Below are 14,546 nucleotides of genomic sequence, written 5' to 3'. Positions count from 1 at the left end.
AATTTCAGAGAAAGAAGTGGGCTGAAAAAATATATCCCAAACTTCACAGATATCTTGCCACAGTTATGACTTTCAGTTTCCAGAGTGACATTCAACCACGTGTTTCTGAGTATCAAATACACATTTTTCGGTAAAACCTGTTGTTACCGTCATTTGCATGCTTCTTAAATAATCCTCCGGCTTTCCTCTAGGAAACACACACCACGTCCGCTTGTTGCACTACCAAAAACACTAAAAACAGTATTCTTTACGGCGGACGCCGTGCCAATTAAACAAAGACTATCAAGAACAAAACATTATCCAAAGCACGCTATTTGATAAAATGCAGCGAAATCTGTAGCCTTATAAATAGTATCGAAAATACACCCAACCAAATGATTAAACATAATTCGTGACCAGGTGAGACCAAACCACTGTCTAGATGAGGCTGTCCGCTACAAAACAACGAAATCCACAGCATTGCACTCGCATTCGGAAGGACGACGGTTCAATCCCGCGTCCGGCCATCCTGATTTAGGTTTTCCGTGATTTCCCTAAATCGCTGCAGGCAAATGCCGGGATGGTTCCTCTGAAAGGGCACGGCCGACTTCCTTCCCCATCCTTCCCTATCCAATGAGACCGATGACCTAGCTGTTTGGTCTCTTCCCCCCAAACAACCAACCAACCACAGCATTGCACATAGTTTAGCAAATACGTCAGGCGAAATGAGTCAGCGTAATGCGTGGCATAGTGACAGTGTAGATCACAAACAAAAAGACGATAAAGCCAAAAATATAATGTTTACTCCCAAAAAATAGTACATACAAATACTAAGGTGGTCTCAAAGACAGAATACCTGCAGAGATGCTGAAAGACGGAAGAGATATCCTATGAGAGAGAGTGCATCACTTAATCTGTTTAATTTGGAAGAGAGAAGAGATCCCGGCAGAATGGAAGCAGTATTTCATCTACCCAACACTTAGAAAAGGAGATATAGTGAGATGCAGTAACTGTGGAGGAATTACCTTATTGCGCAAAGCTTTTAAAATCCTGAGAATGTTTTTGCTGAAGTGGCTAACACCGTAAACTAAGTAGGTACTTATATTCCAACAAACAGGATTTAGAAAGAGAAACTCAACCGTTCACCAACCTCATTCAATAATGCATCCAAACAGCGTATGACTGTGTGCACAGGCAAGCTATATTGCAAGAACTGGGAAGGACGACGATTCTCAAGAAACTAATAAAACTAGCTCAAGCGTATGTACAGGAGTCAACAAGCACAGTGAAAGCGAATGGAAAGATGTCAGAGCAGTTCAAGTTGAGGACTCGAATGCGACAAGCAGCCTGGCTCTCCCCATATCCTGTTTAGCATTGGGAAAGGTAACAAGCATGGAGACAGGAATGCAACTGGGGAGAAGGATCAACACCCTGATCTATGCGGATAATGTAGTTTTAATAGGACAGAATGAGCACGATCTGGTTCAGATTGAAAGAGTGTTAATGGAAGAGGCGATGAGAGGTGGCTTGAAGATGAATATGGATAAGACCACGGAGTAGAGAGAATGATGACAGACTTTTGGATGTGGATGGTAACATCTTCGAAAGAGCAAAAAATATCTTGGGGCAGTGTTCAGTGAAAGAAATGAGACCAGGAAGTAAGGGTAAGAATTCAAGCATGAAACAGGTCAAGCTTTGCACTCTGAAAGCTGCTGAAGTCCCGGCTTCTAGCAACATCCACGAAAATTGGGATCTGCAGGACAGCAACAAAACCTGCCCTGGACTATAACACAAAAGAGAGAAAGAAAACTCCTGACGTTTGAAAATGCTACTCTGAGACAGATTTACGGGACATTGAAGGCTGGAGACGACTGCAAAGAGAAGAAAAACAGCGAATTACAGTAGCTGTACAAATCGCTCGGCATTGTGGCTGTGATTAGAGAGGGGAGACTGAAGTGGTATGGGCACGCAGTGTGTCGAGACGGCCAGATCACCGGGCAGGGGATGGAAAAAGACATCAGAGGCGACAGACCGATGACGGGAACAGTTGGGGAAGAACACTTGGACCGAGGAAGATGGAGGAGGCTGACTGGTGAGGCCACAGACTGACTGTGCTTTGTGTGGCCAACCTAGTAAACAAGTAAGTAACGTTATTTTTTTAGATTTTCATGAAACAGAAGAATTTATTTTATGTTTATTGTCTACTTCGTGTCTCCCCTTAAAAGAATCCACTAGGATGCTTGGCAGCACTAATAACATAGAAAACAAAATTCCAGAATAGAGAAAGAATCGAGCAAAGCAACACTGCAAGACACGAGTTGGTCAAACGTTAAGTGCTTGTTAATGGCATGATTAAAATGTACGAGTGGCTGAAGAAAAAATGTATTTATGTGGGGAATCGAAATGACCGAATAAAATTAATGAAGGAGAATTTGCGGCGGATAGATGTCGTATAAAACAGAAATAAATTGTTACAGACCGAATTAATACAGAGTTAATTGTGGGGATATGTAAATAAAGGAAAAATACTTAAACGTACAACGTGTAGGTTTCAAAAGAGTTAATAATGGCAGCACACAGTATTTTATCATTTTGTTGAAAAAGATTTTCCGTATTCAAACCATGACCAGCTTTAGACACCTGTATATAGATTTATGCTCACTGTTTTTAGTCCTCTTTACATATTCCATAGAGATCCGATAGAAATGAGTGTTTTGGTAAATCCATTCGGGTCCTGAAATCAGATTTAATAGGTGTCCTCTATGCTCTCTTTACTTCTATACTTTTTTCCTCGAAATCCACTACAAAGTCTTTCTACATAAAATATACATCAGCGTAATATAAATGTGACCACCTGTCGGAAGCCTGAATAACCATCTTTTGCAACGCGGATAGGCAGGAACAGAGTCAATGATCTGGAAGCTACCGACAGGGATATGCAGCTGTGCCGGCTGCAGTGACATGGACACCAGCGCTAGGTTTTCGGTTGAGGATTCGGAGTGCGGACAGGTCGATGTGGCCCACAGATTCTCGATTTAAATCAGGAGAATCTGGGGGCCAGGGGCGTATGGTAAACTCATCCTGGCTCTCTTCGAACGACGCAGACACACTGCGAGCTGTGTGACACGTTGTACTGTCCTGCTGGTAGCTGCCATAGTGCCTAGGAAAAATATACTGCATTTGGGGGGGAGGGGGGGTATGGTTCCGAAGAGTAGATGCATACTTGTGTTGATCTGTTGAGCCTTCCACAATGACGATGCACCCAGAGAATGGCACCAAAGTATTCCCCAGACCATAATGCTCCCTCCTCCGGCCTGGACTCTTCCAACGATTGTTGCAGACTGTCTGCCTTCAGACGTTTCACTCCAACAGCCACTTTTTCGATAGAGCAAGAAAAGGATCTGAAAAGACCATCTGAAGCTACTCAATGGACGTCCGATTGTGGTGCTGACGAGTAGATTCCAGCCTCTGCCGCAGATGAACGGCAGTCAGCCTGGGTGCATGAACCAAGCACCTGCTGCGGACGCCCACACGCAGCAACACTCGCTAAACGGTCGTTGGGGAGACACTGTTGGTAGCGCCTTGACTCATCTGGGTGGTCAGTGGGTCAACTGTTGCAGGTCTAATCACCCGTACACACCTCTACAGCAGTCGTCCACCCCTGTCATCGATGACCCGTGGTGCACCGTAGTCGCCCCGTCGCCGGTTTTTGGTAGCACTAGTTTGCCATGCATGACATACATTAACCAAGACGGCTCTCGAACAGTTTACAGACTTAGCCGTTTCAGAAATACTCCCGCCCTTGGCCCGGAAGCCAATGGTCAAATACTTTCGGATGTCAGATAAATCGCTCCATTTCCACACTACGACAGCGGCTGAGCTATTGTCTGCACCCCCCGAAAAGACACTATATACCCTCCGCTGCTAATTCTGCCACATGCCGTCCGTGAGTGGTTATTGCATGTTGACATCGAATACAGGCGGTGGTCACATGAATGTGACTGTACTGTGTATAAAATTGTTTATCTTGGTTACAGCATCATTGATTTCATGAAGAAGTCAAAATGAAAAGCCGTGCCGGATACCCGTGCGGTCTGGGGCGCCTTGCCACGATTCACGCGGCTCCCACTGTCGGAGGTTCGAGTCTTCCCTCGGGCATGGGTGTGTGTGTTGTCCTCAGCGTAATTTAGTTTAAGTTGGATTAAGTAGTGTGTAAGCCTAGGTACCGATGACCTTAGCAGTTTGGTCCCATAGAACTTACCACAAATTTCCAATTTTCAGTATGAAAATATTATAAGGAGTTGAATACCCTTTCCTAAAATGCATTTGCTCTTCAGTAACCAGGCCCCACTTATAGAGTCTATTGTGCATAACCGTGGCGTACAATATCTGAGGTGTATAAATTAGTTTGCTCCCATGAAGTATTCTTATAGAGTAATAATACCTGTGCAATCTTCCTGTTTTGACGATATTCTGTGCGGCAAACACAGATTAAAAATATGAAGTTACATGAACTACTAAGGATGCTCAACCCTTCTATTCATAATTTTCATCTCGCCAGCCCTATTTACGTTAAATACATGTCTGAATATCATTGTCACCACAGTTTTAACACACCATAGTAGAGGAAATAATTCTGTGAATCATGTAAATTGTATTAAACATTTGTCGTGTTTCTGTGGAACAACATTTCAAGAACCTAGCCCGCTATTCGCCACACGAGTGTGGGCGAGAGGCCTTGAGGCTGTACCCGACCCGACCAGTAAGCGTTAATTCTGGTCGCAGTACCAACACACGTGTGATTCGCGTCCATGTTTTGTGGTGTTTCATAGTATTTCTTTGTCCACATTAAAATGCACACATATGCTGTAATATCTGTAACTTTTTGCTGTAGTTGACAATGAATTCCTTCACATTTCCGGCCATTCATAAACAGAAAAAAAAAGAAGCGAAATGCGCGTATGCTTTGCTGGCTGGGAGGTCCAGTCCGGAAGTTCGGCCGCCAAGTGCAAGTCGACGCCACACTGGACAACCTGCGTGCTAGTAGTGGGGATGAAGTGATGATGAGGACAGCACAACACCCAGTCCACGAGCCGAGAAAATCTCCAATCCGTCCAAGAATCTAGCCCGGGCCCCGCTGCATGGGAGGCAAGCACTTTACCACTCCGCTAAGCAGGCTGACATTTATAAATTAATTCAACGTAAATACATTCAAATTTGAAATATTAGGTTTTACATTTGCATACGTACATACAAAATCAGTTTCGTGATCGACTCCAGCGCTGTTGACCAGGATGTCGACTCCATTGAGGTTCTCCCTAATCCACTTGAAAGCTGAGAGGATGCTTTCTTCTTTTCCTACGTCTCCTTGAATAGCGTACAGTTTGCCCGGCGACCCCTTCACTTCAAGAGCCTAAGCAAAAACAGAAAGAATGCTTTTATGTTCTTCATAAGGTAATAATGTCAAAGCTATGCGAAACACGACACTGGTATGTTGCTCTAACACAGGATGGTTAGACAAGTTGTTTCATGTACGGCGCAGCCGCTGGTCCGTTTTGTGGGAATCAGTACCACTGTAGGCAGTCTGCAGCTTTGCGACTCTTCGGCCCTTTATGCGGGCAGTGTGCCATGTACCGTATCGGTTTTAACGAGAGAGGAGCGGCCTTTGTAAGAAGAACGGGAAAATCTTTGTCCCGTTTAACTCTTCATACTTGTGTGACAATGGCCTCTGCTACACACACAGCTGTGCACGAATTCAAACAGAGACCTGAAAAAGTAACCATAGTGTCCGTTGATCAATTCACACACTGCTAAGGCGAATGTCGAGTGGAAGAATGATTTTCGGTACACCTCTGTATTGGTTCTAATTTCTCGAATTTGCTCGTCGTGGTCATAATGCGAGATGTATATGGCAGGAGGTAATAAGTTCTCCGACTCATCCCGGTACGCGCTTTCTCGAAATTTCATCAGTAAACCTCTCAGTGACCCACAACGCCTCTCTTGTTTGCCAAAGGGCTTGGTTAAGCATCCTGGGAACTCTCTCGCGCCGAATATACGATCCCCTGACGAAACGCACCGTTCTTCGTCGGATCTCCTCCTTCAGTCCTACCTTGTGAGGATCCTATATTGATGAACATTACTTAAGAATCGCTCGAAGAAGCGCCTTAAAAGGCACTTCCTTCGCGGATAAGTTATATTTTCTTGAGATTCTTCAAATGATTCAAAAGGCTCTAAGCACTATGGGACTTAACATCTGAGTTCATCAGTCACCTAGACTTAGAATTACTTAAACCTAAATAACCTAAGGACACCATACACATCCATGCCCGAGGCAGGATTCGAACCTGCGACCATTGCAGCAGCGCGGTTCCGTAAGACTCTTCAAATGAATCTCTGACATCTGCTTTTCCTGCTATTTATTTTATGCGATCATTCCACCAAACGGCGCTCCGGATAATTAGTCCTAGATATCTCACGGCACATACTGCTTTCAGCAGTTTCTCATCAATAGTAGTGACTTTCTTTTCCTATGCATGCGCAATATGTTACATTTATTTACGTTCAGGGTCAACTGCCAGAGACTGCACCATTGATCAACCCTCTGCAGAAAATTCTGCAAATTATACTGTCTTCTGACCTTGCTTCTTTCTTATAGACAAGTGCATCATCTGCAAACAGTCTTAAAAGAGCATCCCACGATTTCTGCAAGATCATGAACACATTGTAAACAGTAACGGTAGAATGAACGCTACAATTTTGAAGATCCTATTGAGTTACATCTAGAGCATTTACATTACGTTCAAACCTGTGCGTGGTGAGCAATTAGTGCAACGCGAATTATTGAACCATTTCTTTTCCGCCAAACCATGACTTCTGATAGGGGAACACGAGCAGTATACTGCAACCTTTTTTCGTAGATCTAATGACTGATGAAAAGACAGTTATTACAAGCAGGTCAAAAGCACACGCCACCAGTGCTTTTTTTTTTTTTTTTGACAGAATAGTTTGACGATAGGAAATTTCTTCCCGACAGCGGCCTGCCTACTTGTTCGTTGATTCCCGCTTAGCGTCGTAGTGATACACGTCAGATAACGCATTTGTACTTATCGTGTAATTGAAAGGGTCGGCTGAAAAAAGTGTTAACCAACAAGAGTGCAATTTCAGGTATGCTGTTTTAACAGTTTGTTTACACTTATAGACAAGACGTATGTACCATAAGACAAAGCAAGAAATGAAGCGGACAATGCTTCCTACCACTACATAGTGAAGTACTTGTTACCAGAAAGTAGTGCATTTCAAGAACACAACAGCTTATACTATCAAGCTAATTTTAACTTTTACTATACTTAACTGAGAGTAATTTCTTTCGCCGACACCTTCAACACGTACGATTTGACCATCAGTATGAAAACAATAGTTTATAAGAGTAAAAAATGAAAAAAAATGCATTGAAGTCACTTTCAAGAACAGAAAGACAATTCGTCAGAAACAATTATAAACTGATGGCCACAGTGTAATGAAATCACAAAAATAAGGATAATGTACAAGAATATGCACTCGAACAAAGTACGTGACACGGCGTAGTAGTAGAGGATAAACTATTTTTTTAAAATAGAACACGTGTGGAATATACAAAATGGATTTTTCGCTTAAAGCAATTGTGTCGCGATTTACGGCATGTTAAATTCGCTCCCATTCCGATGTGTTTGCCTGTCACCCAGTCACCCAGAGTTCGCCACGCTCGGGCTGCGAGAAGCCTTGGGCAGAGAGGGAGGCAGTCCGTGAAGAGCTACGGCCAGTAAGGGAGCAACTGATATGGTTTGAGTAGTATGCGAAGGGTTGCGATTCACCTGGCCAACACTGCAGCAGTGTGGTCGAATCAAGACCTGCGAGGCGGTCGGTGTGGCCGAGCGGTTCTAGGCGCTTCAGTCTGGAACCGCGCGACCGCTACGGTCGCAGGTTCGAATCCTGCCTCGGGCATGGGTGTGTGTGATGTCCTTAGGTTAGTTAGGTTTAAGTAGTTCTAAGTTCTAGGGGACTGATGACCTCAGATGTTAAGTCCCATAGTGCTCAGAGCCATTTGAACCAAGGCCTGCGATAGCAGCCAACGAATCTTATTACAAATTCTCGGACATCGGTTCCTGTTCCGAGTGGGTGGAGGTTATGCGTCTGGTGTCCAGGGCAGGTCGAGCTGACTATTCCCAAATGGAAGCTACACAAGTGGATGCTACCTGTGGTATGCGCTCTTGAGTGGCGGTGCGCCAGAGGAGTGTCATGCTGGTAGTGCTTGACGAAAGCATAGGTTGTGCCGACGCTTGCATGCTGGTTATGACTGAAGTTGAAGCAGTGCTGACGGTTGGAGGGTTCCGTGATTTCCTTCTCGTTATTGTCAGTGGATGCGTTGCAAGGCCTAACTGTGTTTGGCTGAAATGTGTTTCAGTTATTGAAGATTTATGTGAATTAGTTCTTGGACTGTGTTCTTGTATTATTGTCGAGATGTGCCTAAATGGATGGTCTTATAGGAGTACCTAGTCGGTTGGCCTAGTGTTTGGGTTTGCTGAACCTATGTATATGCATCCTTCTGTATTGTTTAGTTAATTGACGGAATTAATATTAGCTTTAGCTCTTTTTGGCAGTTCTCATTTGTATTTTATTTGTAAATTGTCATCTGAACTGGTGCCTAGCTAGTCTATTACATTATTATCCCTTATAGCTTGTATAGCTACTTAGGCAAAGTCTTCTTGATGTATCTTGTGTTCTCCTGTTCTTGCAAAGCTGACTCTATTTTAAGGGCCAGAAATTTTGCTGGGCTGGCGTTTTATGTTGTAGGTCAAGTTCATGGGTATTTGTTGCATTTAAGTGCAAGTAATATGCCCTTTTGTTTTTATTATGCTCATTTGCTTTGATTTCCTGGCTTCTGTTATTAATAAGCTAGGTAAGTGTGCTGTCTGAGAGTTTCTCGACATAATAACTGCTTCATTGATTCACGCACGTCGTGTCAGATAATGTCATGGAAACTGCACAATATTTCAACGAAATAGCTGCTCGTCATCTTCAGGTGCTTACTGAGGCTGTTTTTTGTTTCTTCATTGTGATTTCATTCCGCTGTCCCATAGGGGCAGGGGGGGGGGGGCGGGAGGGACGGCAGCGACACAATCTGCTGCTCTTCAGCCGAGGGACATTACAGATATGAAAGAAGATGAAACGATGTATATAGAAAAGGCGATAAAAAGGGGAACACACATAATATTGGGGGGAGGCCATGGGGGTTAAAATACACCCTTACGCAGAGACTCATGGAGAGAGACAGTTAATGAAAAGGGCACAAAGATAAAAACACTGTGAAGTGCATAGGATTTAGAATGCACCGAAGTCACAAGCAGAAGGTAAAAGTTGGCCACAGTATTAAAAATCTGCCTCAGAATGACGGCACTATTAAAACCACTGCACGAGGCAGAACCACAGTGGGGATCGTCAGGAATGGAGAAGACCTCAGAGCGGTGGGAAGCAAAATAATTAGCCTTATTGAGGTTGTCAGGGGAGGGGCAGTCGTCGAGGAGAAGGGGGTAATGCGGGACGGGATGGCTACCAGTAATGTGGTGGAAGGCAGACGAATACTTAGAGTTGACAGGATGGATGGTGTTGAGTCATGTACATATCTGATGCCAGTCCTGGCTTTTCTTTGCTGTTAAGAGGTTACGTACATGTTGTCATAATTACTGGTGGCAGAGGAGTGTAACCCGGCCGTGGGTGTGGAGGAAGGATGGCAAGGCCTGTGGGATTCATGGAGAAGGACAGCCTGTGGAAAAAGAGTAGGGCAGTGAGGGTAGATAAGTTTGATAGGAACATAGGCCTCTGCAGCATCAGTGACGGTCTTCTGGAGGAAGGACAAGGCATGGGTGATGTCAGTGGGACGTTGAAACGTGAGTGGCTTTCGACCTGGGAGGCAATGGATGCCTGGTAGGCATCCCAGTCGGCTCGGCAGTAGTCATGGATGGACTTCAGAGGAGCAGCAGGGTAGGGGGCAGGAGGTGGGTGATGGACTGAGGAGATGGTGAGAAGGGCTGGGAGATGGTCACTACCAGTGGGGTCTAGGACATCTGTGACCAAGGAGGTTGGGGGAAGCAAGGATGACATGGGGGTGGAGTTACTTTTGGGTGCACTGTGGGAGAAGAATAAGGTTACCTTGAAGGGTAGCGAGGATCTGATGGCATCGCCAAAGGGTGGCAGGGTCGCAGCTGTGGATGTCGAGGTCTGTGGCAACCACAGAGGCGGAGAAGGTGCATAGGAGATGATTCACTGGGGAGAGGAGCTGCTAGATGGACATAGACAGTGGCACAGATGATGGTGAAAGAGGGAAAAAAGGCACTGAGGATGAGGTTTTCAGTTGGAGCATTGGCAGGACTTGTGGCCGGACAGGAATATGCTTGAGATGGCCAACAGTGATACCACCTTGTGCTAGGGGAAGGGGATTGTCAGTGCAGTGAAGGAGATAGGGAGAGGCGAGGACAACATGGTGAGGTTGGAGGAGGGTTTCATTAAGGATGAAGGAGTCCACCTGGTTCTGGGATATGGTATGCATGAAGGGGTATTTGCTTGCTGGGAAGAAGTGAATGCTTAGTTACAGGAGACAATACTGTTGATGTGCCAGGGTGGGTAGGGGGGAAGAGAGTGGAGGGAGGAGGAGGGAGGTTTAAATGAGGGTGTTGGGATGGGTGAAGGTGAAGTGGGCCTGGTTGTGCAAGTATGTGGTGTAGGTGTTCAAATGTAAGACAGAGCATGCAGCAAAGGAGGTCTGCTGAGGTCTGCTGTTGGGTGTGAGGGAGTTGGAGGGGTGGATGTCCTGGTGGGCAGACAGAATTTTTGGGTGGATAGGCTTATCGATGGAGCAGACAGGAATGGCATGCTCAGGGTTGGCTGGAGGGGGTTTGACCTTGCATTTGGAGGAGTAGATGCGGAGGGATTCGTCGCAGATGTTGCAGGAAGGAGGAGAAGTGAAGTTAGATTATTAAGGAAGTGGAAGGCTTTACAGTGGGTGTAGGTGGGGTTTCTTTTACAGTTTTTGGTGAGGTGATCATTGTAGAGGGGACAGCATTGGCAGCAGTAGGATTGAGGAGGGGAATGGGAGAGTTCAAGGGAGTGGCGACATTTAAAAATTAGGGCTCCCTGACTGAGGAAATGATCTATGGAGGAGGCAGACTCTGTGAACATGCACATCAGGAAGGTGAGGCCTGAGCTGTTATAGATGCATGCTGATTTCCAGAGTGGGTGGGAGTTCAATTCCGCCAACACCTCTGCCACTGTAACCATGGGGCTGAGCTTTGTATCATGACAGTGAGGACTGGTGGATCATGTGGTTGGGGCCGGCCAATGGGGAGAGGAGTGGGTAAGGAAAGCTGTGAGAGACACTGTGAGCTAAAGGTGATATGGGGAAGTTTCTTCAATAGGTCAGTGTGGAAAGAGGGAGAAGGGGATTTGATAAGAATGGAGTCTCTGTGAGGGATAAACCCAGCAATGAGGGCACTGGGGATACAGTTGCAGATTTCTAGTGTGAGTTTGCAGGCATTGAGGAATTGGGATCAGGGTTGGAAAGGGTGAATGTATGCAGAGTGTGGGCTGGGGATGTGGGAGGAGTGTTGGTGTCCATGGGGAGATCAGAAGGAAGAGGTCTGGGCAGTGGTTTCTTGGAGGAGAGGGTGGAGGTGAGGTCAGCTGTCAGGCATTTGGTTTTTTTTTAAGGGGGTGGCCTGGGAGGTGGGGTGAAGGACTGTTTGAAGTGGGAGTTGAAGGGAGGCAGGGCCCTCATGTGAGGTGGAGGCACTTTGGAGGGAGGGTGGATGCTCTGTGGTGGCGACTGTGCTGAGCAGAAAGTGACATGGAACTTGTGGCATCATAGCAGGGCGAGTGGAGAGTGGGGCAAAGTCGTCCTGATGGGTGAAAGTGGCGGGAGTGGGGGCAGGAGCATGAGCAGATGCAGGATGAAGAGCAGGAGTAGGGGCAGGGTCAGATAGGAGATGGAGGAGGAAGAGACTGGGACGAGGGAAGGTGGAGCAGAGCAGGGAAGCCCAAAGGAGGTACTGCAGGAGGGGAGTTGTAAATGATTGTGGTGGTGGGGTTATCCATGGTGGAGTGTGGGGTCTAATGGCGACAGAGAGAGAACGAAGATGGGGTCAGTGAGGAGATAGGCACAAGAACGCAGGGCGGCGGCAGCGGCGGCGGCCACAGACGCACTGCACCTGTAACACCCTACCCCTATATACTGGGCACCTGTAGCGACATCATCTGGGAATGAAGCATACTTATATCTTTTTACAAGTTGCACTGTAGCCAACAGAAGTATGGGAAATACATCGTACGATATTTTTTACGAATTTTAAATTGATCATGTGAGTCCCTCTGCATGATGATTAACGTTTGATGAAGCCGGATTACACTCGGCAGGTAAACATCACAAATGCTTGCGTGACGTCTCTGTAAGCTTCCCCCAGGTTAGGTAGTCACTTCCCCTGATTCCAAACTGGGTGGTAACCGTCGTCAAACATCTGAAAACGGTTGTCTTTTCTTGCTGGTGGAAGTAAGTCACTTAGAATTCCGGTATACTGCTCGGTATATGCGAGGAGTAGGATGTTTCACTCTCGTCTCCAGCACCACGACGTCTCCGCCATCGGATTGCATGTGAACAGCTGCTACCGCGTCGTGAACCTCCGCCCGCGCATCAGGATTGTACTGTACCAGGCGAACAACCCACCACTCTCTGTGCCAGACAGCTGTTAAACATTCAGACTGGCAAAAGTTGTCCTATCCTTCTCAAAAGGACTGGGTGCTTAAATATCGCTGAGATAAATACCAGCATGTTGAACAATATGCTTGATGTCATCCTTCTTGCAAACTGAATGGTTGTGAGATGGGTTTTCGAAACATCCTGGAAAGGCTGACACAATGAGCAATAACAAAATATCTGCCTACTGACCGCCACATCCCAAACGTGTATAAGACTGTAGACCTAGGTTTCCCACAGAATATAGCCCTATAGAAGCGTTCCTATTACGTCCCGCCCAATTAGCGGGCTGATGCTTTGAGAACTCAAATGGAAATCCCTGGAGGGAAGACGATGTTCTTTCCGAGGAACACTATTGAAAACCAGCATTTGAAGCTGACCGCAGAAGGATTCCACCGTCACCAGCGTACCTTTCGCACAAGGACCACGAAGATAAGATACGAGAAAGCGCTCATAGGTAGGAAAATAGGTAGTCTTTTTCCCTCGCTCCATTTGGAAATTGAGTAGGAAAGGGAACTACTAGTAGTGGTACACTGTACGATGGCTTGTGATGTAAATGTAAATTTAGTGTACCTATTAAGATGTCAGTCCATCCACTTAGAGGCACACAAAATTCACCCAAAAACGTTCTCTCTTATCTATCGAGAAAACAAAAGGCAGAACTTCTGCAACTGATTGTCTCTCTGTGGAAACTTTCGTATTAGCCCCAAATTTTTCTCATCACGAGATGTATGTGAGATGTTGTAATATGTTTGCGAACAGTACTTACAATGAACAGTACCGAGTCATCCCTCAACACACCTTTCGCCAAATTATCGCTTACCTGCCGTATTCTCACGAATCTTCCAGTATTTGATATATAGCATTTGAATCTACCTGATTTCGACAAGAAAGAGATATCCCTCGCCAAGTTATAGACCTCTGCTAATTCTTTAAATCCTATCACGGCCCGACAGCACTGTTCCGTTAGTCAGCAGGCTGACAGAGAGCTATCACGATGGTAATAATAGTACACTAAGGTACACGAGGAAATTCGCAACCATGCAGAATATTCACGGACCGTACAAGGAAATTCAGAAGCATAATATCCACAATTCATCGATATCGAATGACGTCTATAAATTATCCCTCTGTACACGTCCTAATCTCCTTCATCATGTTCTTGTCATTATTACACCAGAAATACGACAGTGTCGTGGTGTTCAAGTATTAGTTGGCTGCACAGTCTTTTACTCTGTCTCACTCTCTCTCTCCTCGTCACTTGTAAAGCTACAAACTATAAAAACTTCGCTAGCATTACATGGTAGAGAACTCAATAAGACTTTACCTCGTTTCTCGCTTCCAGTATATCGATAAACAAATACCGTCCGTATGCTGAAATCGACCATATGTGATAATCCCATTAAATAAACATGTATTGGTCTGCTGGAGCAGGCGACCAGTGATCGAAATCGCTTCCACAGACCCGTGTAAAGTTTTGTTGCCTGTACTGGAGGAAGACCATATCGATTATCAGCCACAGGGATAGGGTCCTTGCATTGTTGTTGTTTCATAAGCTGTTTGATACATATTGCTGTATCACATCGATGCAGTGTTTGGCTGCAACTGTATATATAACCATACATTTTTGTTTTTCTACCATAATTTTGAGGTCTGTGTAAGGTGCTAAACCGGCATTAACATGTTTCGATCTATTGGCTCTCACAGAAGGCTGGACATAGCACGATGTAAACTATTGTGCTCCCACAACACACGGGATGGTTGATATAATAAACATAGGCGATGTTTC

At 45.5% G+C, this 14,546-nt stretch overlaps 1 protein-coding gene across 1 annotated transcript in view; it reads right to left on the bottom strand.

The window, feature by feature from the left end:
* The window catches only part of LOC124595818 (dehydrogenase/reductase SDR family member 11-like), a 57,257-nt gene that overhangs the window by 28,687 nt on the left and 14,024 nt on the right, over window positions 1-14,546 (bottom strand). Inside the window, exon 2 of the mRNA XM_047134712.1 lies at window positions 5,230-5,392. Coding sequence (XP_046990668.1) covers window positions 5,230-5,392 — 163 coding nt within the window. The remainder of the gene's footprint in view (window positions 1-5,229; window positions 5,393-14,546) is intronic.

The sequence above is a fragment of the Schistocerca americana genome, chromosome 2, assembly GCF_021461395.2.
Source record: "Schistocerca americana isolate TAMUIC-IGC-003095 chromosome 2, iqSchAmer2.1, whole genome shotgun sequence".
In the NCBI taxonomy this organism is placed as follows: domain Eukaryota; kingdom Metazoa; phylum Arthropoda; class Insecta; order Orthoptera; family Acrididae; genus Schistocerca; species Schistocerca americana.
Note: the sequence above shows the minus strand (reverse complement) of the source record. Positions and strands in the feature narration are given on the sequence as shown.